Below are 27,515 nucleotides of genomic sequence, written 5' to 3'. Positions count from 1 at the left end.
CGCCGCCTCACACACTCCGGGAGCGGGAGCGCGGCACGGACGCGAAGCCGCCGGGGCTGATGCGCCCAGAGCCAGCTGGAGCCGGAGCCCGAAACGCAGCGCCTGCTGGAGCGGTACAGAGCCGCAGCCCGGGCCGGGGCCGGCGGAGGCTCATCGGCAGCAGGGCCGGCGGCCAGCGCTGCCCGGAGGCGGGTAAGGATCGGGCGGCGGTAGCAGTGGCGTCTCGGGCCGGGAGCAGCCATGGCTGGCGGGAGCTGAGGGAGGGGCGCGCAGCTAAGCGAGGCCTCGGGGACCCAGCCCTTGCTCAGCGCGTGAGGGATGGGGCGAGGGGGCGCCGGGGAGCACCGAGTGGGGGTTGCGGCCGGGGCACCCCGGCCTCCAAGGTCCGCCGTGAGGGGCTGATCGAGGGAAGGGGGTGCTGAGCCGGGATCCCAGCCCCTGCGCCCCGCATTTGGGCGCACTTCGAGCCGCGGGGATAAGGAAACTCCAGGACTGAGCCGGATGGAGGATGGTTTAGGGAATGCGCGCGGCCTCCAGTTGGGGGCGGGGGCTCCCCGAGGACGAAGCAAGCTAGGACCCTCATCTACAACACACACACTTGTTGGGCGACCAGCTCGACTCACTCAAGCGCTTCCAGCTCCCCGCGGGTACCAAGAGGGCCAGATCACGGACATACATACACGCATACATACATCCGTACATATGTGTACACAAGCATACCTCCTGCACACCAGCGCCCACTGGGGCACCGTCACCAGCTCTGAATCCGCTTCAGCGTCTGCACGCACAGCAGCACGGACACACAACCTGTGGTCATTACAGAGCAACAGAACACAACCGGGTGTAACACTCGGCAGCACAGACGCACAAACAATCCCGTGCCCTCATGCACGAGTGTCGCGGCCACAGATCACCAGATGAACACTGAAAGCCCAGCCTCACACACACATACTGCTTTCAGGAACACACCTTAGCGGAGCATAGGTACATAACACAGGTCTTGTTTGCACCCTTACACTGCACCCACACAGACACAACCCAGCGTCTCAGCACACGCCTTGATGGCACACACCCTAACACACAGGAAGTGGCACCTACAGCAGCGTCTCATGATCACAGACACAGAATCTACTGCTTCACACATCCTAGTACTGGGTGTCACATACACCTTACACTAACAGTGTCACATTACACCCTGCAGCGCATACCCACAAACACACACCCTGCCACTTGGAGGCCAGATTCCTTCAGGCCTAGCAGCTCCTGAAGCAGCCGGCGCTAGCCTACAAGCCCCAAGCGCCCGTTTACCTTAATCGCGGCATTGTTATTGTAAATATCGGCAAAATGGGGGCCCCGCGGGTGGCGGGACCGGCTTCCCCGCCGGCGCCACCCCCACCCCCACTCCAAGGGCTTGGCCGGCCGCAGCCGGTCGGGCATTCCTGGAACGAGCTGGACCTGGCAGGCTGCACCATCCCGCCGCTCCGGGGCTTCAGGGCACTAGGTCTTTTTACAGAGGGTGCGGGCCTGCGGCGGTGTTTGAGACCCTCTTCAGACCATACAGCTGCGTTCTCGGAGCCACCTGGGTCTCCAGCACACCTGGGTCCCGCGCACCTGTGTCCCTCACACCTGGGCGCCTCCTCCGCCAGGTCCCCGCTGCAAGCCAGGGTGGTGTGCGCGGATAAGGCAGTGGGACCGAAAGGCAGGTCGCAGCACGCGCTGGAGCAGCGCCGAAGGTCGAGATGGAGTCGCACCCCTTCCCCCAGCTACCCTCTGTAGCCCATACTTCTGGCCTCAGTTTCCCCAGCAGTGGTCAGCGACCATAGGTCCTTCTGGCAGGAAATATTGGGAGCGTCGCAGAGGCCTCTGAAGAATTGAGCGTAGGGCAGAGACCTAATCCCCCTCCCCCGCCGCGGGAGGGTGCATTTTAAGAGAATGTCCCCTCCCGGTGGACTCGTCGCTTTGTAATTCCGGCGCCGGCTCCCTTCCCGCCCCCTCCCGGCGCCCGCTGCGCGGCTCCGGCAGTCGCCGGCTTGCGGGGACCCTAGGCCGAGGCCGGAGACGCGGCGGAGGAGGGATTCCCCGCGGCGGCCCTGAGGGCTGCGGGCGCAAACCACCCGCTGGCGAAGGCTCCCGCCTGGCGTTGGGCTCCGGGAGGCCCGGCGCCGCCGGGGTGGGGGTGGGGCAGTCCCGGCGCGAGGACGTTGGAGGAGCTGTGGCCACCTCCCTCTCCACCCATTCCACTTACTTACACTCGGCGTCCTCTGAGAGGAGACACCCCGCGCGCTTGGTGTGTGCGAGGAACGCCCGCTGACCACCGCGGTGCAGACTAGGGGCTGCCTGGGCCGGCAGAGCCCAGAACTTCGTGCCGGCAAACGTAGGGAAGTTTCCAGTACCTGTTCTGGGCCAACCCTTGGAGGTACCTGGAAAGGGGACGCCCAGAGGTGTTTGTAGCAACCCAGAGGGGTGTGTGTAGGGGGTGGGGTGGGGGTGATGGTATTGCTTTCTTTACATGAGAAACCTGGGGGAATTGAAACCTGTAATTATACTAGCCTAGGGCATGGGATGGAATTGAGGGGAGAGGGGCCAGAAGGGACCTCCAGAGATGATCAGAGGCCGCTTGGGAAGAGATTAGGCTGGGTTCAGTTTCAGCAGTGGTTAGTCCTCCTCTTCCCCACCCCTGGGATGAGGTGTCCTGCTGATTTGGTGTCCTTCTGGCAGAGGGGCTGCTGGTGTGGCTACTTCTGCTGTGGAACAGGGCAGGAGGTAGTGAGCTAACTACTGGGAAGAGTGAAGTGGAAGGGCCAGGAGGGGGCCTGCAAGGTGAGGAGGAGATGAGGGAGAGGTGAGTGGCGGTGAAGAATCAAGACCAGGGGAGAGGAGATGGGAAAGGAGGAGGTTTTTTCTAATAATGGGGTGAGAGCTGCCCCTGCCATGAGCAAGGGCAGTTGATGCTGCAGAGAGAAATTCACAGGACATTGTATTGAGAACCTACTATCTGCCTGGGCCTGTGATGGGTGCTATGAGGATGCAGTAGTAAGACACACACCATCCTTGCCTTCACAGGGCTTCCCAGCAGGTAGAGGTTTGGTTCATTGATTCATTGAACCAATGCGCACCTACTACGTGTCTGATGGTGGAAATAAAATGCTCCATTCAGTCAGTAATTAGAAGATTTTATTTTTATATGTATGTACTTTACAACGTAAAAGACCTTAGATGCATTGGATCTCATTTAATCTTCCCAAAAAAAACTTGGAAGCAGGCTTTGTTATTTCCATTTGAGTGTGGAAACAGGCTCGGAAAGGTGAAGTCATTTGGCCAAGGTCACACAGCTAGGAAGTGGTGGAGCGAGGGTTCGAACCCTGACAATCTGACTCAAGAATGCAGGTGCCTGGGAGCCCTGCTGAGGCTAATAGAGGGTTGAGGAAGAGGGAGGAGAGATGTTGAGGGCTTTGTACTTGCCCACTGCAGGAGGTTTCTGAATTGCTCCACCCCACGCAGCCCACTTGCTTATCCTCCCTCCACTCCCAGACATTCCCTTTGTCCCTTGGTGTTTTGTGCCGACAACAACGGCTGTTGTATAACAGGGCGGGGGTGGGGTGGGGGGTCACAGTTGAGTCACTGGGACAGTGACAGCTGCCTCTGTGTGTTCTCTCTCTGGCCATGGCATTCAGCAAGAAGTGAACCCTGGTTCCCAGGTTGAGCTAGAAATGAAGGCTCCCGGTGAACCCTCACCTGTCTTCGTCCCTTCCCAGATGTTGACACAGATGGTGTTTCCCTCGGCTCTCTCTGGACTCTGCCCCCTCACAACTCACCCTCACATCCCTCGTTGCTCTTCTTCTATTCTTCAGGCCTGGGGGAGGTAGGTCCTATCCCTGCTGAGGCTCTGGGTGGCCAGTCACTAACCTGGGCAGAGGTGGGGGCAGCCTTACCAGGAAGGCAGCCGGGGCCTGGGACGGGGCAGATAAGGTACTAATCACTTCAAAGGCTACCGGCTGGGACTAATGACTCTGGATAACCAACCGCCAGGGACAAAGTCCAGGGGATGTTGGGGGCAGGGACAGAGGAAGGGCCTGTCTCACCACCTCTGCTACTTCAGGCCACCCTGACTCTTCCACATCCCTATGGGCCTCAGGTGAGCCTGGAGTCATCCGGTCCCTGAACCCTGGGCCATCTTCTCCCATTTTTGTCCTTACCAGGCATAGGGTAGGCAGCCCAGGAATGATGTCATGGAGGAGGGACTCAGCAAACATCATATTCCTGCCTGGATGATTTCTGTTGGTTCCCCTCCCCCATCCAGCCTTTCGCTCAGACTCTGGGATGTGGAAAAGGCATTCTTATTTCTCAAATCTTGGCTCTTCCACTGAGGAGCCCTGGTGGCGCAGTAGATAAGTGCTCAGCTGCTAACCGAAAGGTTGGTGGTTCAAAGCCACCAGTGGCTCCATGGGAGAAAGATGTCGCAGTCTGCTTCCGTAAAGATTACAACCTTAACCTTTAACCGTAAAGATTACAACCTTGGAAACCCTATGGGGCAATTCTACTCTGTCCTATACGGTCACTAAGAGTTGGAATCGACTTGAGTAGTGATGGGTTTGTGTTTTTTTTTTTGTTTTTTTGTTTTTTTGTTTTTTTTGGCTCTTCCATTAATACTTCTTTTACCTAGAGCAATTTATTCTTTCTGAGCCTCAATTTTATCATCAGCAATATGGAGAGGGAAGGTGTAATAATAAATAATGCCCATTTCAGAGGGTTGGGGAGAATTAAGTGAGAGAATGTATGTAAAATGCTTAGCGACACATTGGTAAGATTTCAACAAGTGTTAGCTGGGATGATGATGATAATGATGACAGCAAAATAGAGTTTGCAGGACCTCGGGTTCTTTCAGAACTCCTTGGACCTAGTGTATCTCAAAGTTGTTTCCAGATGATCCTGGTCCCACCTCCTAAATCAAAATCCCTAAATGTGGGGCCAAAAATCCCCAGGTGTTTCAAGGGCCTAAAGCCCATTGCCCTCGAGTGGACTCCCACTCATAGTGACCCTGTAGGACAGAGTAGCACTGCCCCATAGGGTTTCCAAGGCTGTAAATCTTTATGGAAATAGACTGCCACATCTTTTTCCCACTTAACCACTGCACCACCCGGGCTCCTTCAAGGTCCTAAATCCTCTTCAAGTCTTGTCCCTGCCTCTGGGCAACCCCCACCCCCTTTCCCCAAATTTCTCTACCTCCCAGGAACACTCCCCCGCCTACCACATACCTTCCTTTTGAACTCGAAAGTTGGATATTACAATTCCTACCTGACTCCTGCTGATTGGAGGTGAAGGGTGTTGGGGGCTCCTCAAGAAGCATGCTGTGCTTGTGCTGACTGGGACTTCTCAGGGGTTGGGATTCTGGGCTGTGACCCTGAGATGGGGGCTTAATCTGTAGATCTTTGAACAGCCACAAATCAGTCACCTCAACACCACCAGACAGTGGACCCCTGAATTTGCTGCGAATAATTTATGAGCCATCGTTTTTCTTGGAAAATTCTGCACCATGTTTTCCTAAAATTCTTGAAAGGGAGATGTGATGCAAAAAGGTTATGAATCCCTGATCTGGGGAGAGTGCAGGGAGGCAGCAATGCCCGCTACATTTCTGCTCTTTGTCTGGTTTAGGGTAACTCCCATGGGCTTCGCACTTAACCCCTACCCTGCTAAGACCTTTGCACTGAATTGATTATCACAATGATCCCTAGTTATGTGTATTTGGGATAGGGGGGCAAGATAGGTGCCTAGAAGGGAATGAGGTTCTTTGGAGACAGTCCTGGGGTGGAGGCAGGAGGTTTGGCTTGGGGCTTGAATTTTTAATAGGAGCCCTTTGCCCAGCTCATGCAGGTAGAGAGGAGGTGGATACAAAAGGCCTCAGATAAATTCCTCGTCCCTTTAAAGAGATTAAGACTGCAGCCAGGAACAAACCTCCAAACTAATCTGATAAGGGCCTCACACACATTAAGTACATTAGTGCTGAGGAGGGGGGCGGTGAAGGGGGGCCTGCACTGTGCTTTGGGGCCTGGTGTGAGGACAGTAAATGGGGAAGGGTGCATGGAGGAGGGGAAGTGTTTAGGGAAGTGTTTAACTCGTGTATTGAGTCTGTGCATTCAGTGAGTATTTGCTGAGAGTCCACTATGCACCCAAAAGGGAGAAGACTTACATTTTACCCCAGTGAGCTCTCAAAGGGGAAGGGGAACTGAGCAAGTGAACTAGCAATGGCCACAACGCAAGTGCCAAAAAAATGCTAAAATGATAACTCATTCCAGGAGCTATTTATTGATTGCCTACTCTGCCAGGCCCTGTGCTAGGCTCTGAGGATGTAGGAGTAAACATAGCTGAAACACAGTCCCTGCTCTCCTGCTGACAGCCGTGTAGGAAAGGCAGACAATTAACCAATTATTTCCAAATAGCTACCTAATTACAATTGTGCTAAGTGCTTTGAGGGATCATTTATTGAGTACTCACAGTGTGCTAGGTATTTAGTCCAACATAATTCAAACTGCCTACAAAATAGCTAGGATTATCCCATTTTACAGATAAGGAAACTAAAGCTCCAAATCATTTGCTCTAGGTCATGGAGCCAGGAAGTGGGCAGCTGGGACTCCTCAGACTGCCTGACGCCATTCTCTTCACCCTGTTGTTCAACCTCAGCTGCTGTGCTAAATGGATATAGAGAGACATCCAAAGAAAACTGACAAATAGTCATTGGGTTAGAACCATTATCAGCTCCATGACGACAGACTGGGTCTGTCTTGTTCACTGCTGTGCCCCCAGTGCCCAGGACAGAGCCTGGCACACTGGGAGTGCCCAATAAGTATTTATTGAATGCATGAATCAGCACCTGGAGCGTGTCCTACTTTGTGAGGGTACACCGGTCGGGACAAAGGGATGAATGTACGGAGCCCTGTCCCTTCCTTCAGGAGGCTCGATGTCTTCCTGGAGAGATCAAGCACAGGAAGAGGTATACAATATTGGAGTTGAACAACACGAGCAGGCTGTGTCCCAGGCGCCCAGTGATTCATTGCCGCAGGACTGGGACAGGCAATAAGTGGCTGTGAGTTGGAGGAAGAAGAGGTCACTGTGGGCTGGAGAGGCCTGGGAAGGCTTCCTCGGGAACCAGAGCCTGCCTTCAGTGGGGTGGGTGTGGTCGATGACAGAACCTGGGCAGGTATTCCAGGTGCAAGTGGGGAGATGGGGAAAAGAGACAGCTTGAGCCCTCTGCTAAAAATGGAGGGGCTGGTCGTGGTTTTCTTGGAGAGGTTGGAGGAGTCAAGACTAGGACAATAGCTAGCAGGTCTGGCTGGGTCTACAAATGCACTGCCTCCAAGCCGGGGAGATAGGCTGGAAGAAGTGGTTACTCTGGTGATGGGGCATGTGGCTTGTGGTTGGCTAGAGCATTGCAGGGCTCTAACTGGGATGATTTGGGTGGGCTGGGAGAGTCAAGTGTGATAGGCCAGGGCAGCTCCCAGTGCCAATACCAGGACCAGTCAGCCTGACCACAGCCCTGACCCCAGTCTTGACCTCTGCTCCCTTCTCCCAAACACCTGCCCATGTCACCCTTCCCCTCATTGGAAGTAGGGGAGGGATGGAAGAGGTGCCTTGGGAACTGTATGTGCACACATGTGTGCATGCTCATGGGCATGTGTCTTTGTGGGGGTTGGTGGTTGGGGAGAACCGACACCTACTGCTCAGCCCTAACCATTTTCATAAGCCTTGCTTGGTAACCAGTCCAAGTTGGCCCTTCACGGGGGCAGAGAGCACTGGGCATTGTGGGTGATTATTGTCAGGGATCTAAGACTTCATACTCCTACCCTGCCATACACATACGCTGTCTTGGCATCTCAGAAGGGAGAGAAAGACATCTTCCCCTCTCCTTCCAGCCAACAAGAGAGGACCCACTGTGGGCAGTAATGATCCTGGGGCCTGGGGAATGTAAAGGGCACTTGTGTGCCTCTCCTACCTTGTATGGTAGGGTGAGTGCTCTCACTGAGGGGGGCTCCAGGCCTCACTCTCCCACTTGCTCTTTCCCTATCTCAGTATCAGGGTAATTACCATGGGTGACTAAGGCGGGATGCCTGTGAGAAGGAGGTGTTGCTCAAAGCACAGAGTAGAGAGCAGGGAGGGAGGGGGGTGGGACGAAGGGAGCGTCAGGTGGGTAAGGGCGTTCCTTGGGCGGGAGCCACTCAGGACCTGTTCCAGGCCTCTTTCTGGCTCCTCCAGCTGGGGCAGACACAGCTGCTACACCCAGGTGTGGGTGAGACTTGGGGATCCAGGCTCTGGGCTGGGACTGAGCTCTCTGTGGGAGAATAGCATGTAAGTGGGAGAGGGAGAGTGGCGGGCCAGCTCTGAGAGCCCTCAGGCCTGGGTTCCTTCTCCTGGCTGACAGTATCTGTTTTGCTTCTTCCCCTTGCAGCCCTCCTAACTCTGGAGCCTGCCAGGATGGGGCCCCCGAGGCCCAGCCCAGGCCCTGGGGGGCAACGGTGGCCACTGCCCCCTATGCTGCTGGCACTGCTGCTCCTGCTGGCCCCATCCCCAGGCCACGCCACTCGAGTAGTGTACAAGGTGCCAGAGGAGCAGCCACCCAACACCCTCATTGGGAGCCTCGCGGCTGACTACGGTTTTCCAGATGTAGGCCACCTGTACAAATTAGAGGTAGGCGCCCCATACCTGCGAGTAGATGGCAAGACGGGTGACATCTTCACCACCGAGACCTCCATTGACCGTGAGGGGCTCCGTGAGTGCCAAAACCAGCTCTCTGGTGAGCCCTGCATCCTGGAGTTCGAGGTGTCTATCACGGACCTCGTGCAGAATGGCAGCCCCAGGCTGCTAGAGGGCCAGATCGAGGTGCAGGACATCAATGACAACACGCCCAACTTCGCCTCACCTGTCATCACGCTGGCCATCCCAGAGAACACCAACATTGGCTCGCTCTTCCCCATCCCACTAGCCTCAGACCGTGATGCTGGCCCCAATGGTGTGGCATCCTATGAGCTGCAGGCCGGGCCTGAAGCCCAGGAGCTGTTTGGGCTGCAGGTAGCAGAGGACCAGGAGGAGAAGCAGCCGCAGCTCATTGTGATGGGCAACCTGGACCGTGAGCGCCGGGACTCCTATGACCTCACCATCAAGGTGCAGGATGGTGGCAGCCCCCCCCGCGCCAGCAGTGCCCTGCTGCGTGTCACTGTGCTCGACACCAATGACAACGCTCCCAAGTTCGAGCGGCCCTCCTATGAGGCTGAGCTGTCTGAGAATAGCCCCATAGGCCACTCGGTTATCCAGGTAAGAGGCTCCTTATCTAACTGCTAGGGTGACCCACCTTTAGAAAAGAGAGCCTACCCCAACCAGGTGAGAGTTTGCTTCACTTAGGGAAACAACTGTCCGAATACTGTGAAACCCCTTCCCCAGCCCCTAGCCAGGTGAGACCTTCTCACAACTCCTACCCCCCACCTCTCAGCCTCTAGTAGGTGATGTTATTTCCCTCTATCAAGCTAGGTGACAGTGACATATCATATGAACAGCAACCTCCCACTCCCAAAGAAGTGAAATCCCTTCCCAGGTCAAATGAGAGCCTTTTCCCACAGCCAGGGGAGCTGAGTTGAAATAAGGGAAGAGCCTTTTATCCTAGTAGAATCTCTCCAGAGATGAGAATGTCTTCCCAACTAAGGAAGGTTTTCCTTTAGCCGGATGAGATTTTCCTTAAGCTGGAGGACATAGCCTCTCTTTGACCCTCCCTGACAAAGTCACTTGAGACCATTTTAGCCAGGTGGGCCCTCAGAGTTCTGGAAAACTGTATTCAGATGTCTTCTCCCCTAGACCTGGAGCATCCATGAGTGTGGGGTGCTTGGCACAGTGGGGGGTCAGTTGCCTCTCTGTAGAAGTTCTCAGCACCCCTCCATGGGAACTGCCCCAGGGGCTGGACAGCTTTGTGGGGCTGGGGCCTGGGAGAGAGCAAAGAAAGCGTCCCTGCAGACAAGTGGGTGTATCTCCTGCTGTCATCTGGTGCTGGCCTCCTGCCAGCCCCAGCTCCTTTCTCCTTCCCCATGGGCTGAAGCTGCCTCTATCTTTGATGTGAAGGAGCTGAGGAGGGCTCAACCTGCCTTGGACACCGTTACCTGTCTTGGGATACAGTGCATCCTGGATGCTCAAGCTGACATGGAGGATGGGTGGGAGCTTCAGACTTCTTTGAGAGGCTAGTGACCTGGAACCTGGAGAAGGAACCAAGAAAGAGAAGAGAGAGAGACAGTTGGGAATGGCAAATAATAATAGCCTAGGTGCCAGGCACTGTTCTGAACACATTAGGTGTATTATATCATGTAATCTCCACAGTACAGAGTAAGCATTATCTCCATTTTATAGATGGAGCCCGTGGAGATTAAGAAACTTGCCTGATATCACACAGCTGATTGGTTCAAATTCTACCTTTGCCACCTTCAATAGTCTGGTTTTCAGAGGCTATGTGCTTACCAGCTACATGCCCTTGCAGTGGGGTGAAGCAGGAGAGCAGAGCAGAGATGAGGCCGAGAGGTTGACAAGGGCTGAAACACAGGATGGGGGAGAACACGCAGTGGGAAAGAGGCACAGAGAGAACTGAGCAAGGATGGGAGGGAAACAGACAGAAACTAAGAGACATAGACAGAGACCAAGAGAGCAGGGTGGCAAGTGAGACCCCGTAAGAATGACAATCAAAACTGATAACAGTTTGACAGCAAGTGGAGGATGGGAAAGGGGAGGGGAGAGGAGAAATCTTTCAGGTTTGACATTCACAGGTAGGAGCAGAGACCAGGGTAGCTGGGGATCCCCTGCCCAGGGATCTCCACTGTAGAAAAAGACCCTGGCAGGTATAATTGGTGCTCTCCTTCCCAAGGGAAAGGAGAGAACAAGACTAACAGTGGCTTGAGGACGTACTAAGTGCCCAACTCTACTAGCACTGATTTTGAGACAGATAGGAGAACGGATAGATGGATGGATGCATACTGAACCAAACCAGTTGCCATTGAGTAGATTCTGACTCATGACGACCCTATGTGTGTAGAGTAGAACTGCACTCTATAGGGTTTTCAATGGCTGGTTTTTCTGGAGGAGATTGCCAGCCCTTTCTTCTGAGGTGCCTCTAAGTGGTGTTAACTGTTTGCACCACCCAGAGACTCCAAATGGATGAATAGAGAAGGGTAAGTACTATTTAGGGACCACTTTTCACATGCTATAGCCCTGGTGGCATAGACAGCTATGGCTGCTAACCAAAAGGTCAGCAGTTCAAATTCACCAGCTGCTCCTTGGAAACCCTATGGGACAGTTCTACTCTGTCCTATAGGGTCACTATGAGTTGGAGTCAACTTGACAGCAGTGAATTTTTTTGTTTGCTTGTTTTGGTTTGGTTTTTTTCCATGTGCCAAGGAGCCCTGGTGGCTCAGTGGTTAACTGCTGGGCTGCTAACTAAAAGGTCAGTGGTTTGAACCCACCAGCTGCTCTGTGGGAGAAAGATGTGGCAGTCTGCTTCCGTAAATATTTCAGCCTTGGAAACCCTATTGGGCAATTCTACTCTGTCCTAGAGGGTTACTTTGAGTAGGAATCGACTCAATAGCAATGGATTTTTGGTTTTCCATTGTGCCAAGCAGTGTAGGGCATTTTCACATGTATTATGCCAAGTCTGTCTTGGAAGAAGTACAGCCAGAGTGCTCCTTGGAAGTGAGGATGGCTAGACTTTGTCTCACGTACTTTGGACATGTTATCAGGAGGGACCAGTCCCAGGAGAAGGGTTTCATATCTGATGAAGTAGAGGCTCAATGTAAAAGAGGAAGACCCTCAATGAGATGGATTGGCACAGTGGCTGCAACGATGGGTTTAAACATAACAATTGTGAGGATGGCACAGGACCAGGGGGGCAGTGTTTCCTTCTATTGTACATAGGGTCGCTATGAGTCTGAACCAATTCGACAGCACCTAACAACATCAACATCCCATTTAATCTTCACCAAAACCCTGTGAAATACATACTGTTAATTGTCCCCATTTTACACATTTATAGACTGCAGTTTGGGAAGGTTAAATAGCCAGCTCAAGGTCATGTACTTAATTGGGAATTGGTGGAGCTGGGATTTGAACCCAAGACTCGTGCTTTGCTTCCCAGAGACTGCCAAATTATGCCTGCCCCTTTCCCTCCTGATGCCTTCACTATTACATTCTGTCTGGCTATGGCCTAACTCCAACCCTCATGTTTCCACCTAATCAATGTACCACATGGTCATTCCCACCTGGTTCCTGTTGCCCCATTACCACCCATGTTTGTGTATAGTGTTGGGCCTAGTGAGCGTCGGCGTTGATGTGGGAGGGCGTGCCCACTGCAAAGGGACAGATAGTTCATTGTTTGACGCTGGGAGCCCAGCCCGCTGCCAGCCGGCTCTGTGGCCTGCACCAACCCCTCCCTTCTGGCGGCAGCTTGGGCTGGATTCCTCATGTTGGTGCCTGCTGGTGCCTTGCCAGGCCAGCACCAGCGGGAGGGGAAGAAGCTGCTGAAACAGGTTTCCCCGGTTTGACAGGGCAGTGGCTGGGGCCTCAGCCTGGCAGGTGGGCTCCCTCTGACCCACATCCCTACCTGGCTGCTTTTAGAAGAAATCCTCTCACCTGTGGCCTCTAGGTGGACATGTAGTTCTCCACTCATGTGTGCAAACACACACATGCACAAACACACCTTCTCACACAATCACACATATACAAATGTTTATGTGCATGCATGTATATTATACACATACTTGCGTGTGTAGACACCATCTCTGCTGCTCACACCTTTCCATTTCTTTAGAAGGGTTGAAGACCAGTTTAGTGATATGGAAGGGCTTCGCTCATTGCTACTTGCATCCTCATCCTGGTATTTCAGGGAACTGTTGAAGGAATAACAAGTAGATTTTAAATCTGTCCTGTCTCGTCTCCTGTAGTTGCCTATAGCACTATTGAAGAGTCACAGGCTGCATCTGAGCTCTTCAGGAAAATAGATTAGTAATGTCTGCCAGTGTCAGGATTGAGAAATGCTACTTTTTTTTTGAAAAGTACTACTTTTGGAAGGGGTACAATGTTTGATTACTTGTGTCTCCCGTGTTTGTTGGACAGGACATCAGCAGCACATGGTATCCCTGGACTAAGCCATCCCTGTCTTCCTTGTGTTTCTCTCCTGCCCTGTAGGTGAAGGCCAATGACTCAGACCAAGGTGCCAATGCAGAGATCGACTACACGTTCCACCAGGCGCCTGAAGTGGTGAGGCGTCTTTTGCGACTAGACAGGAACACTGGACTTATTACTGTACAGGGCCCTGTGGACCGTGAGGACCTAAGCACCCTGCGCTTCTCGGTCCTTGCCAAGGACCGAGGTGCCAACCCTAAGAGTGCCCGTGCCCAGGTGGTTGTGACTGTGAAGGACATGAATGACAATGCCCCCACCATTGAGATCCGGGGCATAGGGCTAGTGACCCATCAAGATGGGGTTGCTAACATCTCAGAGGACGTGGCAGAGGAGACTGCGGTGGCCCTGGTGCAGGTGTCTGACCGAGATGAAGGAGAAAATGCAGCTGTCACCTGTGTGGTGGCAGGTGATGTGCCCTTTCAGCTACGCCAGGCCAGTGAGACAGGCAGTGACAGCAAGAAGAAGTACTTCCTGCAGACCACCACCCCACTCGATTATGAAAAGGTCAAAGACTACACCATAGAGATTGTGGCCGTGGACTCTGGCAACCCCCCACTCTCCAGCACTAATTCCCTCAAGGTGCAGGTGGTGGATGTCAATGACAATGCACCTGTCTTCACCCAGAGCATCACTGAGGTCGCCTTCCCAGAAAACAACAAACCTGGTGAAGTGGTCGCTGAGGTCACTGCCAGTGATGCTGACTCTGGCTCCAATGCCGAGCTGGTCTACTCTCTGGAGCCTGAACCTGCTGCCAGGGGCCTCTTTACCATCTCACCTGAGACTGGAGAGATCCGGGTGAAGACATCCCTCGATCGGGAACAGCGGGACAGCTACGAGTTGAAGGTGGTGGCAGCTGACCGGGGCAGCCCCAGCCTCCAGGGCACAGCCACCGTCCTCATCAATGTGCTGGACTGCAATGACAATGACCCTAAATTTATGCTGAGTGGCTACAACTTCTCAGTGATGGAGAACATGCCAGCACTGAGTCCAGTGGGCATGGTGACTGTCATTGATGGGGACAAAGGGGAGAATGCTCGGGTGCAGCTCTCGGTGGAGCAGGACAATGGCGACTTTGTTATCCAGAATGGCACGGGCACCATCCTCTCCAGCCTGAGCTTCGATCGGGAGCAGCAAAGCACCTACACCTTCCAGCTGAAGGCGGTAGATGGTGGTGTCCCACCTCGCTCAGCTTATGTTGGTGTCACCATCAATGTGCTGGACGAGAATGACAATGCACCCTTTATCACTGCCCCATCCAACACCTCCCACCAGCTACTGATCCCCCAGACACGTCTTGGTGAGACGGTCAGCCAGGTGACAGCCGAGGACATTGACTCCGGTGTCAATGCTGAGCTGACCTACAGCATCGCGGGTGGCAACCCTTACGGACTCTTTCAGATTGGGTCCCGTTCGGGTGCCATCACCCTGGAAAAGGAGATTGAGCGGCGCCACTATGGGCTGCACCGCCTGGTGGTGAAGGTCAGCGACCGTGGCAAGCCCCCACGCTATGGTACAGCCCTGGTCCACCTTTATGTCAATGAGACCCTGGCCAACCGCACATTGCTGGAGACCCTGCTGGGCCACAGCCTGGACACGCCTCTGGATATTGACATTGCTGGAGATCCAGAGTACGAACGCTCCAAGCAGCGAAGCAACATCCTCTATGGCGTGGTGGCTGGCGTCGTGGCCGTGGCCTTACTCATCGCTCTGGCAGTGCTCCTGCGCTACTGCCGGCAGCGGGAGGCCAAGAGCGGCTACCAGGCTGGTAAGAAGGAGACCAAGGACTTGTATGCTCCCAAACCCAGCAGCAAAGCCTCCAAAGGAAACAAAAGCAAAGGCAAGAAGAGCAAGTCCCCAAAGCCCATGAAGCCAGTGGAGGATGACGATGAGGCCGGGCTGCAGAAGTCCCTCAAGTTCAACCTGATGAGTGATGCCCCTGGGGACAGCCCCCGCATCCACCTGCCCCTCAACTACCCACCAGGCAGCCCCGACCTGGGCCGCCACTACCGCTCTAATTCCCCATTACCTTCCATCCAGCTGCAGCCCCAGTCACCCTCGGCCTCCAAGAAGCACCAGGTGGTGCAGGACCTGCCACCTGCCAACACGTTTGTGGGCACTGGGGACACCACGTCCACAGGCTCCGAGCAGTACTCCGACTACAGCTACCGCACCAACCCCCCCAAATACCCCAGCAAGCAGGTAGGCCAACCCTTGTGGCTCAGCACGCCCCAGCCCCCACCCCACCCCTACCACGGGGCCATCTGGACTGAGGTGTGGGAATGAGGGAGCAGGTGTATCATGCCTGCCATGCTTAACAGCACGTGCAGGAAGTGGACTACAGATCTAGGGGGCTGGAGCCTTAGTCATCACCCTGCTGCCTTACCCAGGCATGGAGGGTCAGGCTGAGTGAAAATTGAGGGAGGGTGTTTTCTGGGTCTCCTCCTCCCTGAGCCCCCTCCCACCCTGGGGAGAGGGCTGACTTGTTAGACCCTGGCACCCAGGTGCTGAGCCTGTGGCAAGGGCTGATGGGCAGGTGAGCAGAAGGGCTTAGAAGCAGAAGGGAAGAAGTCTACTCCAAACCTGGGTCTCTATTCAAGACCAGCCATAGGTGTTTTTCAGAGGGGATACGGGGAGACACAGGGTCCTGGTAGGAAGCTGGGTGGGGAGTCTGTCAGGAAGGGAGACCCTCCCCATCTGTGCCTTCTCTGTGTATTGTGTGTTAACCTCTTCCCCACCTCCAGGTTCCTGGGGCTGGGCCCCAGCTCCCCAGCCCCAGCTCCCAAACTTGTCTCTGACAATAAAGTTCTCTATTTTTGGAGTTTTGGTTTCTTATTTTCCTGGAACTGAGAGAAGGAATGAGAGAGACTGGAAACAGCCCTTTGTCTTGCCTCAACTTCCCCATCCCTTCTCCTTGTCCCTTCCACATCCTAGACCTGCCCACTCCACCCCATCCTACCTTAACTTCCCATCTCCTCATCCACCTCCATGGCCACATCTGGGGAAAGTGCCCTCTGACCAGCCTTCACATGAAGATGGCTGGACCCTGTCCCCATGCCCCACAGTGTGAGGTCTCCCTAAGAATGACACCCTTCACCAAGGAAGGGCAGGTGGGGACGTACCCAAGTCCTGTCCTTTCTCCACTGTCTGAGACTTGACGCCCAAATTGAGTGGCCCCTGATAGACCTCAGACCAGAGGTCTGGTGAGGGTGGAGTTCACCCACCTACCTCAGGGGAAGGCAGAAGTCCTCTTAATTATACCAACCACCTTTCCTCAGGACAAGATCTTCCTCCAAGTCCCTTTCCCACTCAACACGCAGCAATTAGCTGGCCCTGTCCTGTTTCCCCACCATGATCACCAACCGTGCTGGAGGGAGTGAGGGTCCAGGGAATGGGGAGGGGAATCTCAAGTTCTCTGGATTGACCTGCTCTGTATCCCCCACTCCTAGGGTTTTCCCTACCCACTGGGGTTAAGGGGTCCCAGTTCTGCATGCTACCTCTGCTGCCACCTCCCTCCCCTTCCTTCAGCTCCTTACTCTGGCCACCCTAGGCAGCTGGCTCTCTCTCTCTCCATCTCTCACTTCTTGCTCCTGTGGTCTGCCCTGTCTCTGGCTGTGCCTAGGAGGAGGGGCTTGGACTAAAGCCTAGGTGAGAGCCTCTGGTCCTGGGGGAGTCTCTGAGGCCAGAGGCAACCCATCTCAATGGTGACTGAAGAGGCTTGAGACACTCCCAGGAGGTCCAAGGTGCCAACTCCCTCCTCTGATTCCATCCACAAACTCCCTAATGCCTTGGGGGTACCCCCAAATAAGAAATTCTGGTGGCTTAGGAGGAGCAGGCGTGGGGGAGTGAGGTCTAGTTACATCTAGTTATATCTTATTTCTCCTGGACAAATCAAGCATCTCATGGGAGACCTCCAGCAACTCCTGACCTCCCATTCTTCCTCTTTTTTTTTCTGATTCTTGTCACTGCCGCCTCCTTTCTCCTGTTCCTTTAGCTCCTTGATTGCTTTCTTTCCCAGGGTCAGAGGGATTTTCCCCGTATTCGACCCAATCCAACCCATCCACGGAGCACACTGAATACCGTCTCCAACATTTGGACCCATTCAGTCCACAACACCTGTTGTCATCATCAAAGCACACAGGCTCTGTTCCTACTGTGTGCTCAGCATGGTACTAGACCCTGACGAAAAAATGGCATACTCATTACAAGATGTACAAGTGAAAAGATGAGGCAATTGAGAATCTAAGTGTCAAATGAAAAGAATGCCATCGTAAAGGTTTTCCCAAATTGTTCCCTGAAACTACTACTGCTACTTGAGTCTTTTTTGAGTCTTTACTAGTTGCAAGGTACCATGCTCAGCACTTTATGTGAAGTAACACATTTAACTCTCATTGCTTTTTGTGGGTCATTATAATAGCCATTTTGCAGAAGTGAAAACCTGGGCTTAGAGAAGTTAATTAACTTGCCCAAGGCCATAGAGGTAGTTCAGTGATGGAACAAGAATTCAAACACAGAGCATCAGGAAATCTGATTTCCAGAATCTGCTATTATCTATTATGCTATATAAAAAGGGTTCCATGATTATGTTAGTTTTGGCAGTAGAGTACCCCCCTTTGGAGATTCACTATCACTGCATATTAAAGGCATTGTGAAGTCCTGCAAGAAAAAGAGAACCTATTAAACATTGTATAACCCAGAGTTTTCCAAATTTATTTGACCCTCCCTTTCTTTGAGGAGCGCAGTATGGGAAAACCTGCCATAAGACATGAGGTGGCTTTCTGGGAGGAGAGTGTGAAACTTAAAGCCACTTCAATGATGCGGCAGGAGGATAGCCCTGCCTAGGGTCACCATGTGAGTAAACAGGCTGAGGCCAGAGTGAGTGTGCCCAAGTTGGAGGAAGGGAGAGGGCTGAAGGGGGACTACTAGGGCTGGAGTGGAGGGTATAGGAGAGCTGAGAGATTAGATTGGAAGAACTGCATGTTGTAGCAGACATGAATGCCTTGCCAAAAGTTCCTTAAATCTCGAGTTTTTTTGGTGAACTGGGTTTTAGAGAGTTTGCTAGAGTGTGATGGATTTATAAGGGCTAGAGATGAAGATGTAGGTTTGAACCTCTAAGTTCTAGACTAAGGTGGTGGCAATGGGGATGGTGAATCGATGGATGGATTTGTCTGAGCCTAGAGTAGGGATAGGGAATAAGGGGAGAACTATCAAGATTCCTCCTGGCATAGTGATGAGATCATTGACCATGCAGAAGCTGATTGAAGAAAAATAAGAATTTGGTTTCAGACATGCTGGAGTTTCAAGGGCTAGTGGGGAAAACAAATTGGAAGTATTCAGCAAGTGTCTAGAATTTCAGAATTAGAGTTTGAGAGAGATTTTAGAGCTGGGCTTTTATGATTTGATAGTTTTAGAATTACAGGGAATGTCTAATGCCAAGTGTAGCCTAACCTTCCATTTTACAGCAAAGAATCATAGGAAAAGAGACCAAATGACTTGCCCAAGGTCTCAGCTAGTGGGCAGGTGTGGGCTCTGCAGGGAGGGAGGAGTGTTTGCTAAGGTCTTGTAAGAAGAAAGAAGCACTGATAACCAGGCTCCTGTATGCCTCCCAGACCCATCCTGGAGCCTGTTCACCCCAATACCAGGCAGACTGTGCTCCTTTCTAACTTCCCAGCCCCAATGTCCAAGTCCATTTTGGGGACATTGTCTGTCATCACCCATACTCTGGTGTTTTGGACCACAACATGAATCTCAAGAACGGTCACCTATTCCTGAAAATAGAGTGGGAGCCACTGTAGGGGAGCAGTTCTGGGCTGCCTCCCTGCCAGCTACAAATCTACTCTGACAGTCTCCCCCACCCTAGCTGCCTTGAGTGGGGTTGAAAATTGTGTGGGGGTGTCAGAAGGGTGGCTCTGCAAACCCAGGGACCACCTCTCCTGGCCATTTCATACCTCATAACCTACTGAGGTTTATAAACACAAGCCCTGCCAAAGTCATGGCGGGCTGGAGGGAGCCTGGAGACTCATCAGCGGGGTTGGGTCTGTGCTGCTCCCACCCCTGGCCTCCAGGGGCCCAGGGTCTGTGCCCTCCACAACTCCTAATTTCTGGTTGGCAGGAAAACCAGTGTCAGTCCCAGGTGGGTGTTTGGGTGGCTGGCTGGTTGTGCAAGTACCAAGCTGAGGTTGCCAGGTTCCTGGGATGATCATTAACCCATGGCAGACAGACTGGGCTGCTGGCTGGGAGTTCCACTGCCCCATCCCCAACCAAGGTTCCAAGCTGCCCCCACCTTGAATGGGTGTCCCTCCCCAAAACTGGTGGCTCTGCCCAAGCGCTCCTTCCTATTTCCTAGAAGGAGTCTCTATCTGAGGCCAGCCTTACTACTCCCTGACAGATGCCAGCCCCTCCCTTCCCCCCATTCCCAAGCTCCTCAGAGGGCCCCACACTCTACAGTTAATATTCTCTTTCCTGATCTGAAGGACAGAGGAGTTTCCTTTGTTCTACTGCCCCACCAAAAATCCTCACAACTGAACCAATAAGCAACATCATGATAAATGGAGAAAATATTGAAGTTGTCAAGAATCTCATTTTACTTGGATCCACAATCAACACCCACGGAAGCAGAAGTCAAGAAATCAAATGATGCATTGCATTGGGCAAATCTACTGCAAAAGACCTCTTAAAGTGTTAAAAAGCAAAGATGTCACTTTGAGGACTAAGGTGTATCTGACACAAGCCATAGTATTTTAATCATCTCATATGCATGCGAAAGCTGGACAATGAGGAGGACCGAAGAAGAATTGATGCCTTTGAATTATGGTATTGGAGAAGTATATTGAATATTCCATGGACTGCCAGAAGAAAGAACAAATCTGTCTTGGAAGAAGTGCAGCCAGAATGTTCCTTAGAAACTAGGATGGCGAGACTTCACCTCATGTACTTTGAACATGTTATCGGGAGGGACCAGTCCCTGGGGAAGGACATCATGCTTGGTAAAGTAGAGGGTCAGTGAAAAAGAGGAAAACCCTTGATGAGGGGGATTGACACAGTGGCTGCAACAATGAGCTCAAATATAACAACGATTGTGAGGATGGCACATGACCAGGCAGTGTTTTGTTCTGTTGGTCATAGGGTTCATAGGGTCGCTATGAGTCAGAACTGACTCAACAGCACCAAACAACTGCCCCACCCCAGGTGCCCTGGTTTGTTATCAGGCTCCCTCTTCCTCAGTCTTCCTTCCCACTTTATTCTACTCCGAGGACTTTCTGGAGGGAAATGAAGGTAGGACTGAGTGGGAGAAGACTCAGCAGGGCGTCCTGAGGCTGCCTGCAGGCTTATAAACTAGGGATGGGAAAGAGACCGGCACCTGGTTTGGATGGGACAATGGGAAGTTACACAGCAATGAAACAGGTGAGGAGCTGGGCTGGAGTTTGGAGTTGCTGTTTGGAGATTAGGAGACTGTCCTGGTATTTGTGAGCCGTTTGGAATTAGAAGTCTGTACTGCTTTGAGGGGAGCTATTCTAGAAATTGGAGTCTGTGCTGGTGTTTGGAGGCTATGCTAGAACTAAGAGAGTCGGGCTGGTGTTGTGCTTTTCTGGTGTTGGGTTCTACACTGTATTAAGGCTGTTCTGGAATTAAGGGCTATGCCGATGTTAGGGAAACTGAGCTAGAACTAGAAGAGCTGTGTTATAACAAGTGGATTGTACTAAATTAGGGTTATTGTCATGGCCTGGGGGCTATAATAATATTGGGGCCTGTGCTATGTTGCAACTTTTGGTGTATGGACTTGGCTGTATTGGGGGCTATCCTAGAATTAAGGGGCAGTCCTCTCCTAGGGCCCGTGCTTTCTGGGGGGCTGTGCTGTGCTAGGGGGCTGAGACTCTTCTGGTTGCTGCTGAGACCTGGCGGGCTGGAAGCTCTGTTTGTGGGCCTTGCTGGAGCTGGGGCCTGGTGTGGTGGTGGGCCCATGGGGCAGGCTGACCAGCTGACAGAGACAATCCCTCTCTCGACAGTTACCTCACCGTCGCGTCACCTTCTCGGCCACCAGCCAGGCCCAGGAGCTGCAGGACCCGTCCCAGCACAGTTACTACGATAGTGGCCTGGAGGAGTCTGAGACGCCATCCAGCAAGTCATCCTCGGGGCCCCGACTCGGTCCCCTAGCCCTGCCTGAGGATCACTATGAGCGCACTACTCCTGATGGCAGCATAGGCGAGATGGAACACCCAGAGAATGGTAAGGAGCATCAGTACGGTAGGACACCTCAGGAATGAGTAAGAGCCCGAGAATGGTGAAGAGATCTTAAAAATATCCTCCTTTCTTTGAGCTCTTGTGTACTCAGTAGCAATCACTGTGCTGAGTGCTTTCAGGTATATATTCACTGAATTCTCACAACCACTCTGTGATCTGAGAACTTTCTTGTGGCCACTTTACAGTGGGGGAAACTGAGGCTCAGAGATGTTAAGTCTCTTGCCCAAAGTCATACAACTAGAAAGTGCCCGAGCTGGGAGGAATTCAAACCTAAGCTTCTTTAACTGCAAAGCTCTTGCATTCAGCACTACATTATACTGCCTCCAGGGAAACAGGGACCCTGAGAATGGTAAGGGGAGCTTAGGATGGCCAAAGGGCTCGGGTAATGGTGCGGGAACCTAGGGAAGGGAGATGGAGGTAGGTCCGAGGTGCCCTGGATGCTATGAAGAGCTCAAGGACTGGTCTGATGTTCCCCCTGGAGAGGGTTTGGCTGAGGAGGAGGAGCCTGGGAGGGCTGGGGAGGGCAAAGGCCTTACATGGAAGGGTTTTGGAAGGTAATGGCAGTGGGGAGTTCTGGGCAGAAGCAGAAGTCAGTGTGGGAACGGATTGCAGGGTGTGCTGTGAGAATGTGTGTGCATGTGCACGTGTGTGCACGTGGGTGTCTGTGTGTGAACGCATAGGAAGCAGCCTGGGGAGAGGAAACAGGATAAGCTAGCCCTTGGCATGGAAAGACTAACTTGAAGCTGTCCTTGGATCTTGCCCCCTCCCTCAGCTCACAGCCTTCCTCCCCAAAAAAGATGAAAAGTGCCACTCCCCAACCCTTAGGCATAGGGCCCATGTTTAAGCTCCCAGGGCCTAGGTCTCATACTGCCCTGCACCCCACTCCTACCCCTCCGTGCACAATCTCATGCCCGTCTCGTCCTTTTTGTGCCCGCGCAGAGCCGGCTGGCCGGAGCAGGCCCTGAGGTGGAGTGCCAGGTATGTGGGAGCTGCTCTGGGGTCTGGGGTCTGCGGGACTCTCCCAGCACCCCGCCCCGCCCACCCAGTGCCCGTGCTTTGCTCCGTGCCACATTGGGTTCCTCAACTCCTCCCTGAGATAGAGGGCCTTGGCACTTTGAGGGTTAACAAAAGTGCTGTCCCCTCCTCACCTTGCACTGGCAGGAGGCCAAGCCAGGGTGGGTGGTGCCAGGGGAGCCCCTGCCCCAGGCAGGGCTGTCTCAGTCATGTCCCTCAGGGGGTGTCACAGCCTGGTGCTGTCCCTGAGTGAGGGCAGGACTGGGGCAGCTGTGACAGGAAATGCTCGTGGCCCAGCTGTTCCCATGGAGACCCTGCTGCCCAGCAACCACACTGGCTACTGCTGATGTCAGGTGGCCAACTCCTGTTCCCGTGGGTATTCTGGGCTGGGAGCCGGGGCAAGGCCAGGGGTGGTGGTGGTGTAGGGGTCCGAATGAGGCGGGGAGGTACTGCATGAGCGTGCTTGTAGGTGTGTTAGTGTGTACTTGTATGTGAACACCCCACAAAGGCTGGCTCATCCCCTCCCCTGGCTTTAAAGCAAGGCCTCGCTGTGCCAGGGTAGGGTGTGATCCCAGGACACTAGGAGCATGGAGGCTTGAGGGGGCTCAGAAGGAAGGTATGTGTCTGCATTTGTCCGAGGATAGAGATGCCCAGTGTAGGTTTTTGTGTTCGTGCTTATCTGTGGGTAGATGTGTGTGTATGTATGTGCGTGCGAGAGAGAGAGAAAGTGAGATTGTATCCTTAGATGAGGATGGGGGTTTCCTCAGCCCTATCTGAGGGTAGATTTGCATGTTTAAGCCTGTCTGGAGACAGATGACAGAGAGTGTAGGTGAGTGTGTGTGTTTGTGCACCTGTCTGGGGGCAGATTTGGTGGGTGTGTGAGAAGAGAGCTCGAGAGTGGGTGAAGATGGAAGGAATGTGTCTATTTAAGGACAGATTGTGTGTGCGTGCGAGAGAGAGATAGGAGAGAGAGCAGTGGGCTGGAGAGTGGATACTGGGAGGGTGTGTCTGTTTGAGGGTGGGTGTCCGGGAGCTCAGTGGGCAGGAAGGGCGTGTACCCCTGTTCTGAGGTACAGTGTAGGTGCCTGTTGGGGGCTATGGAACACAGCTTCGTGAGGCTGACCCACTAATAACCATCCTCCCATCTCTCTCCTGCAGACCTGCGCCCTTTGCCTGATGTCGCCATGACGGGCACATGTACCCGGGAGTGCAGCGAGTTTGGCCACTCCGACACGTGCTGGATGCCCGGCCAGTCATCTCCCAGCCGCCGGACCAAGAGCAGCGCCCTCAAACTCTCCACCTTCGTGCCTTACCAGGACCGGGGAGGGCAGGAGCCTGCGGGCACCGGCAGCCCCAGCCCCCCGGAAGACCGGAACACCAAAACGGCCCCCGTTCGCCTCCTGCCCTCCTACAGTGCCTTCTCCCACAGTAGCCATGATTCCTGCAAGGACTCGGCCACCTTGGAGGAAATCCCCCTGACCCAAACCTCGGACTTCCCATCCGCAGCCACACCGGCATCCACCCAGACGGTCAAGCGTGAGATCTACCTGTGAGCCCCCCTCTGGCTGGCCGGCCACCCCCTCCCTAGCCGTCGGCCAGCTCCTAGATGGGCCCATTCCAGGGCCTCCACTCCTGACCCCTTCAGCGTGGACTTCCTGGCCAGGACCCCAGGTAGAGGGGAGTACTGGCCTCATGACCACGCTGGCCCTTCCCCCATGCAGGGTCCAGGTCCTCTCCCCTCATTTCCAGCCCCCAGCCCCCAGGAGCCCCTTCTTCCCTTTATGGGGCTCCCTGCAGCTGATGCCCAAGAGGGTTTCTCTACAATTACTGGTCTCCCTTCCCTCAACTTCCAGGGAGCACCCCTCGCTTTGGGCAGATGGTGGAGTCAAGAGCGGGCAGCACACTTTTAACTCACTGCTTCCTGCATGGCCAACCGGGGCAGGGATAGGATGCCCCCATTTTAGCCCTAAAGCAGGGCTGGAGTGGGAAGCCCCTCTCCCTGAGAACTCCCAAAAGAAACCCTTGAGTGTCAGGGGCTCTGTGAAGGGCTTTTGTTACCAAAGGTGGGGTGGGGATGGGGTGGAGTGGGACAGGGCCTTGTATTCCCGTACTGCTCCTGGGCCGGCCCACCTGCCTGCCACATGCCCATGCCTGGTCCCATCTGGGCACCCCCTTCCCTGCTGGTCATGCAGTGTCTGTATATAAGGACCTTGGAATGACGTCCCCATTTCTGCCTGATTTGCAACTTTTCTCGTTGATGTTGTGTTGTCTAGGGGGACCCCTCTGGTGGGGGGAACCTGCCCTGTGCCCCTCCTCCCTGCCGCAGTGCCCCCACCCCAGGCCTCTATTGTTCCATGTTGTAAATACCCCTGGGGCCGTGGTGGGGTAGGGGTACAGGCCAGGAAAACAATGGGGTGGGTGGGGGTGGGGACGGGGATAACATTCGCCTATCAGCAGAGCTGGGCTTTTATTTAATTTTTTTTAAAAATACAAATCTCTATTTTTTTGGAACTGTCGAGCTGTGCCCTGGGGGGGGATCCCTGCTCAGGCTGGCCTCCCACATCCAGATGAGCATCACAGAGGGACCCTGAGGCTGTGGGGGGCAGCTGGACAGGGGTGGGATAACTGTGCCTCTGTCCTGGTTGGGTGAGTTGGGAGCAGGAAGGTTTGTTCAGGGGGTGGCTGGTTGCCGCCCCTGGTATGGGGAGCCTGCCCCCTGTCCCCTCCCTGCCCTCCACCCCCCAGCCCCTGCCATGACTGACCTGTCAGCCTGTAAAACCACCATTGCCTTGATCTCAGGGGGTGGGAAGGGCTGCCTCAGGGCATCCCAGGCTCCAGGCCCCCTTCTTGCAGTTGGGCTTCCCTTTGCCAGGGACAGGGGTCCCATGGGGGAGGGGGGAGGGGCTAGGGGGCAGAGAAGCCCAGTCAGCCATGATGAGGTGGGGTTCCTTTCCGCACCTCAGGGGGCCAGGGTATGAGGGGCATACTGCAGAGCCCCCATCTCCCACTGTGGCCATCTCAAAGCTTCAGCCCCTCTCCTCTCCAGAAGCCCCCACTGCCTTGGCCCATACCTCTCCAGCTCCCCAGGGGCCCAGGCTGGGAGGCTGGAGACTCAGGGTATGGCCCTTGCTTGACTTAGTTTAAGCTTAGGGGTGGTCTGAGTGCAGGAGGGTTGGGTACAGGCTGCTGGGTTGTCTGTGCCTTTGGGAGTGAGCTGTGCTACTGGAGTGTTGACTCCTGTAACTCCAGAGACTCCCCTCCACTCCAGAAAAGCCAGGGGGCTGAAGAATCACCCTTTTCTCTGCCTCTTACCCGCAACTTGGCTTGGGGTAACAGTGCTGGGAAGGAGAGCATTGTTAGGCTGGTGGCCCCAGCAAACATAGCCCTTCTATGGAGGGAAGGGGTGGAGTGGGCTGGGGTGGCAGCAACCAGGTCTAGGGGTTCGCCAAAGGCTCCTTTCCCTGGGGGAGGCCCAGGAAGTGGGCTGGGGCTTGTTAAAAAGACAGTCCCTTCCCCCTGCACAACCGGGGCAGGTGCAATAGCGGTGGAGTCGGTAGCATGAGGTGCCCAGCTTGTGGAGCAATGGCCTCGAGGGCTGTCCTGGGTCCTGGAGGTCAAGATGCAGGCAAAAAGATTGTATGAGGCCTGTTTGCTTGGTGGACAGGGTAGTCCAAATGGGAGGCATTCCTGGGGTTAGTGGACTCCTTGGAAGCCTCTGGTGGCCTGGGCACCCTGCCCTGGTCTTGGAGACCCCTGAGCACCAAGTGGAAGGGCAGAGGAACATTTTGCACAGTGGCGAAGCCAGAAGGAAGGGGGTAGCCCAGATGGCTGGGAGGGCTGAGAAGCACAGAGGAGGAGCCCTTCCCACAGGCAAAGGCAGAGCCCCCAGTCCCCTGGTTGGGGTCGGGGCACTGAGTCTGTCACCACCTGGGCACTTGAGAGGTGAAACCAAAGTGGGCAGGGGATGGGTGATAGCACTGGGGACCACCTCTATTGGTCCTAGGTCTGTGTAGGCCCTCCCCAATGCCTTCTGTCAAGTACAGTTTTATGTACAAATAGGTGACATTCGGCTAGAGGAGACCCCCCCACCTCAAATTCGGCCCGACCCAGTCAGTGTCTTCCTAGAGGGGACCTAATTGGTCCCCACCCCCCTGCTTCAGGGCATGTCTTTTGGTGAGGGGGTGCTATTTGGGGACGTATTTCTCTCCTAGGGTCCCTGAAGCCTGTCTCATATCCCAAGTGGAGGGTCTTTTGGGCATCCCTCACCTCTGGGGTTCTCCTAGGCCCTATGTCTCCCCTTGGGAGTCTCTGAGGGACATGTATTCTCCCCTGGGAACCATGGGAGCATGTCTCTCCCCCTAGCCAGGCTCTCTGGAGAGGCTGTTTTCCTCCCAGGGTTCCTGGGCATACTTAAGGCATGTCAGTCTTGGGCCATCTCTCTTCCCCGGGAAGGGGGCTATCTCAGAAGCATGCCTGGAAGGGATGTTTCTGGCTCTCCCCCCATCTCTCCTCTGGGGGTGTCTCTGACCCGCAGCACTTTGGGATGAGGCTGGGCGCCTCTGAGCGGTCTTTTCTCCTAGGGGCTCTAGGCTACCTCTCTTGCCTGAGGGTGGGGCTTCTGGAGCCATTTCTTCCCTGAATAGGGACTATCTCCAGGTGCTAGGAGGGCTTGTGTTGGCCATGAGAAAGTCTCTTGGGGGTGTCTCCACCGGGACTTCTCTGGGAGGGGGGACTGTGTCTCGCCCATGGGGTTCCCGGGAGGGTTGCGTCTGCCCGTGGGGAGGAGGAGACTGTGTCTCCTCGGCTTATCTTAGTGGGGAGGGGGGCCGTGTCTCTCTCATGTATAGGGGGTGGGGGCCGGGGTGGGGGTTTTGGGGGCGTCGAATGCCCACACTGGGGTCGTGTTTCTCTTGGTTCGTGCCACTTCCCACCGCCTCGCTCCTCCCGGGAAGGGCCCCCGCCCCGCCCCCACTCCACCCCATCCCTGGCGCTGCGAGCACAATCCCGTTGATTTGTAATGATTTCTCGGTCTTTCTGTCTTTCTCTTTCCCTGACCACCCCCCACC

General features: G+C 54.4%; 1 protein-coding gene across 4 annotated transcripts; it reads left to right on the top strand.

Annotated features, from left to right (window-relative positions):
• Positions 1 to 15: 15 nt before the first annotated feature.
• PCDH1 (protocadherin 1) lies at positions 16 to 24,939 on the top strand. Of its 4 annotated transcripts, XM_004381125.2 has the most exons (5): positions 16 to 192; positions 8,441 to 9,303; positions 13,201 to 15,396; positions 21,201 to 21,420; positions 23,608 to 24,939. In XM_004381125.2, exons 1-5 carry the CDS (start codon positions 60 to 62, stop codon positions 24,000 to 24,002), a joined length of 3,807 nt encoding a protein of 1,268 aa, XP_004381182.1. In that variant the 5' UTR covers positions 16 to 59; the 3' UTR covers positions 24,003 to 24,939. The 4 variants fall into 4 exon arrangements, with proteins under 4 accessions (XP_004381182.1, XP_012412337.1, XP_012412339.1 ...); XM_012556883.1 differs by lacking the exons at positions 16 to 192; positions 21,201 to 21,420; positions 23,608 to 24,939 and having other exon boundaries at positions 8,467 to 9,024; positions 9,061 to 9,303; positions 13,201 to 15,480; XM_012556885.1 differs by lacking the exons at positions 16 to 192; positions 21,201 to 21,420; positions 23,608 to 24,939 and having other exon boundaries at positions 9,298 to 9,369; positions 13,201 to 15,638.
• The last annotated feature ends 2,576 nt before the right edge of the window (positions 24,940 to 27,515 follow it).

This window comes from Trichechus manatus, unplaced genomic scaffold (assembly GCF_000243295.1).
Source record: "Trichechus manatus latirostris isolate Lorelei unplaced genomic scaffold, TriManLat1.0 scaffold00080, whole genome shotgun sequence".
In the NCBI taxonomy this organism is placed as follows: Eukaryota; Metazoa; Chordata; class Mammalia; order Sirenia; family Trichechidae; genus Trichechus; species Trichechus manatus.
This window is presented reverse-complemented; position numbering and strand designations above follow the sequence as displayed.

Excerpts from the sequence above, each read along its gene's own strand:
- PCDH1 (XM_004381125.2), top strand. The coding sequence starts at position 60 with ATGCGCCCAGAGCCAGCTGGAGCCGGAGCCCGAAACGCAGCGCCTGCT. Across the intron at positions 9,304-13,200 it reads TAGGCCACTCGGTTATCCAG|GTGAAGGCCAATGACTCAGA; the intron begins GTAAGAGGCTCC and ends CCTGCCCTGTAG. Across the intron at positions 21,421-23,607 it reads GATGGAACACCCAGAGAATG|ACCTGCGCCCTTTGCCTGAT; the intron begins GTAAGGAGCATC and ends TCTCTCCTGCAG.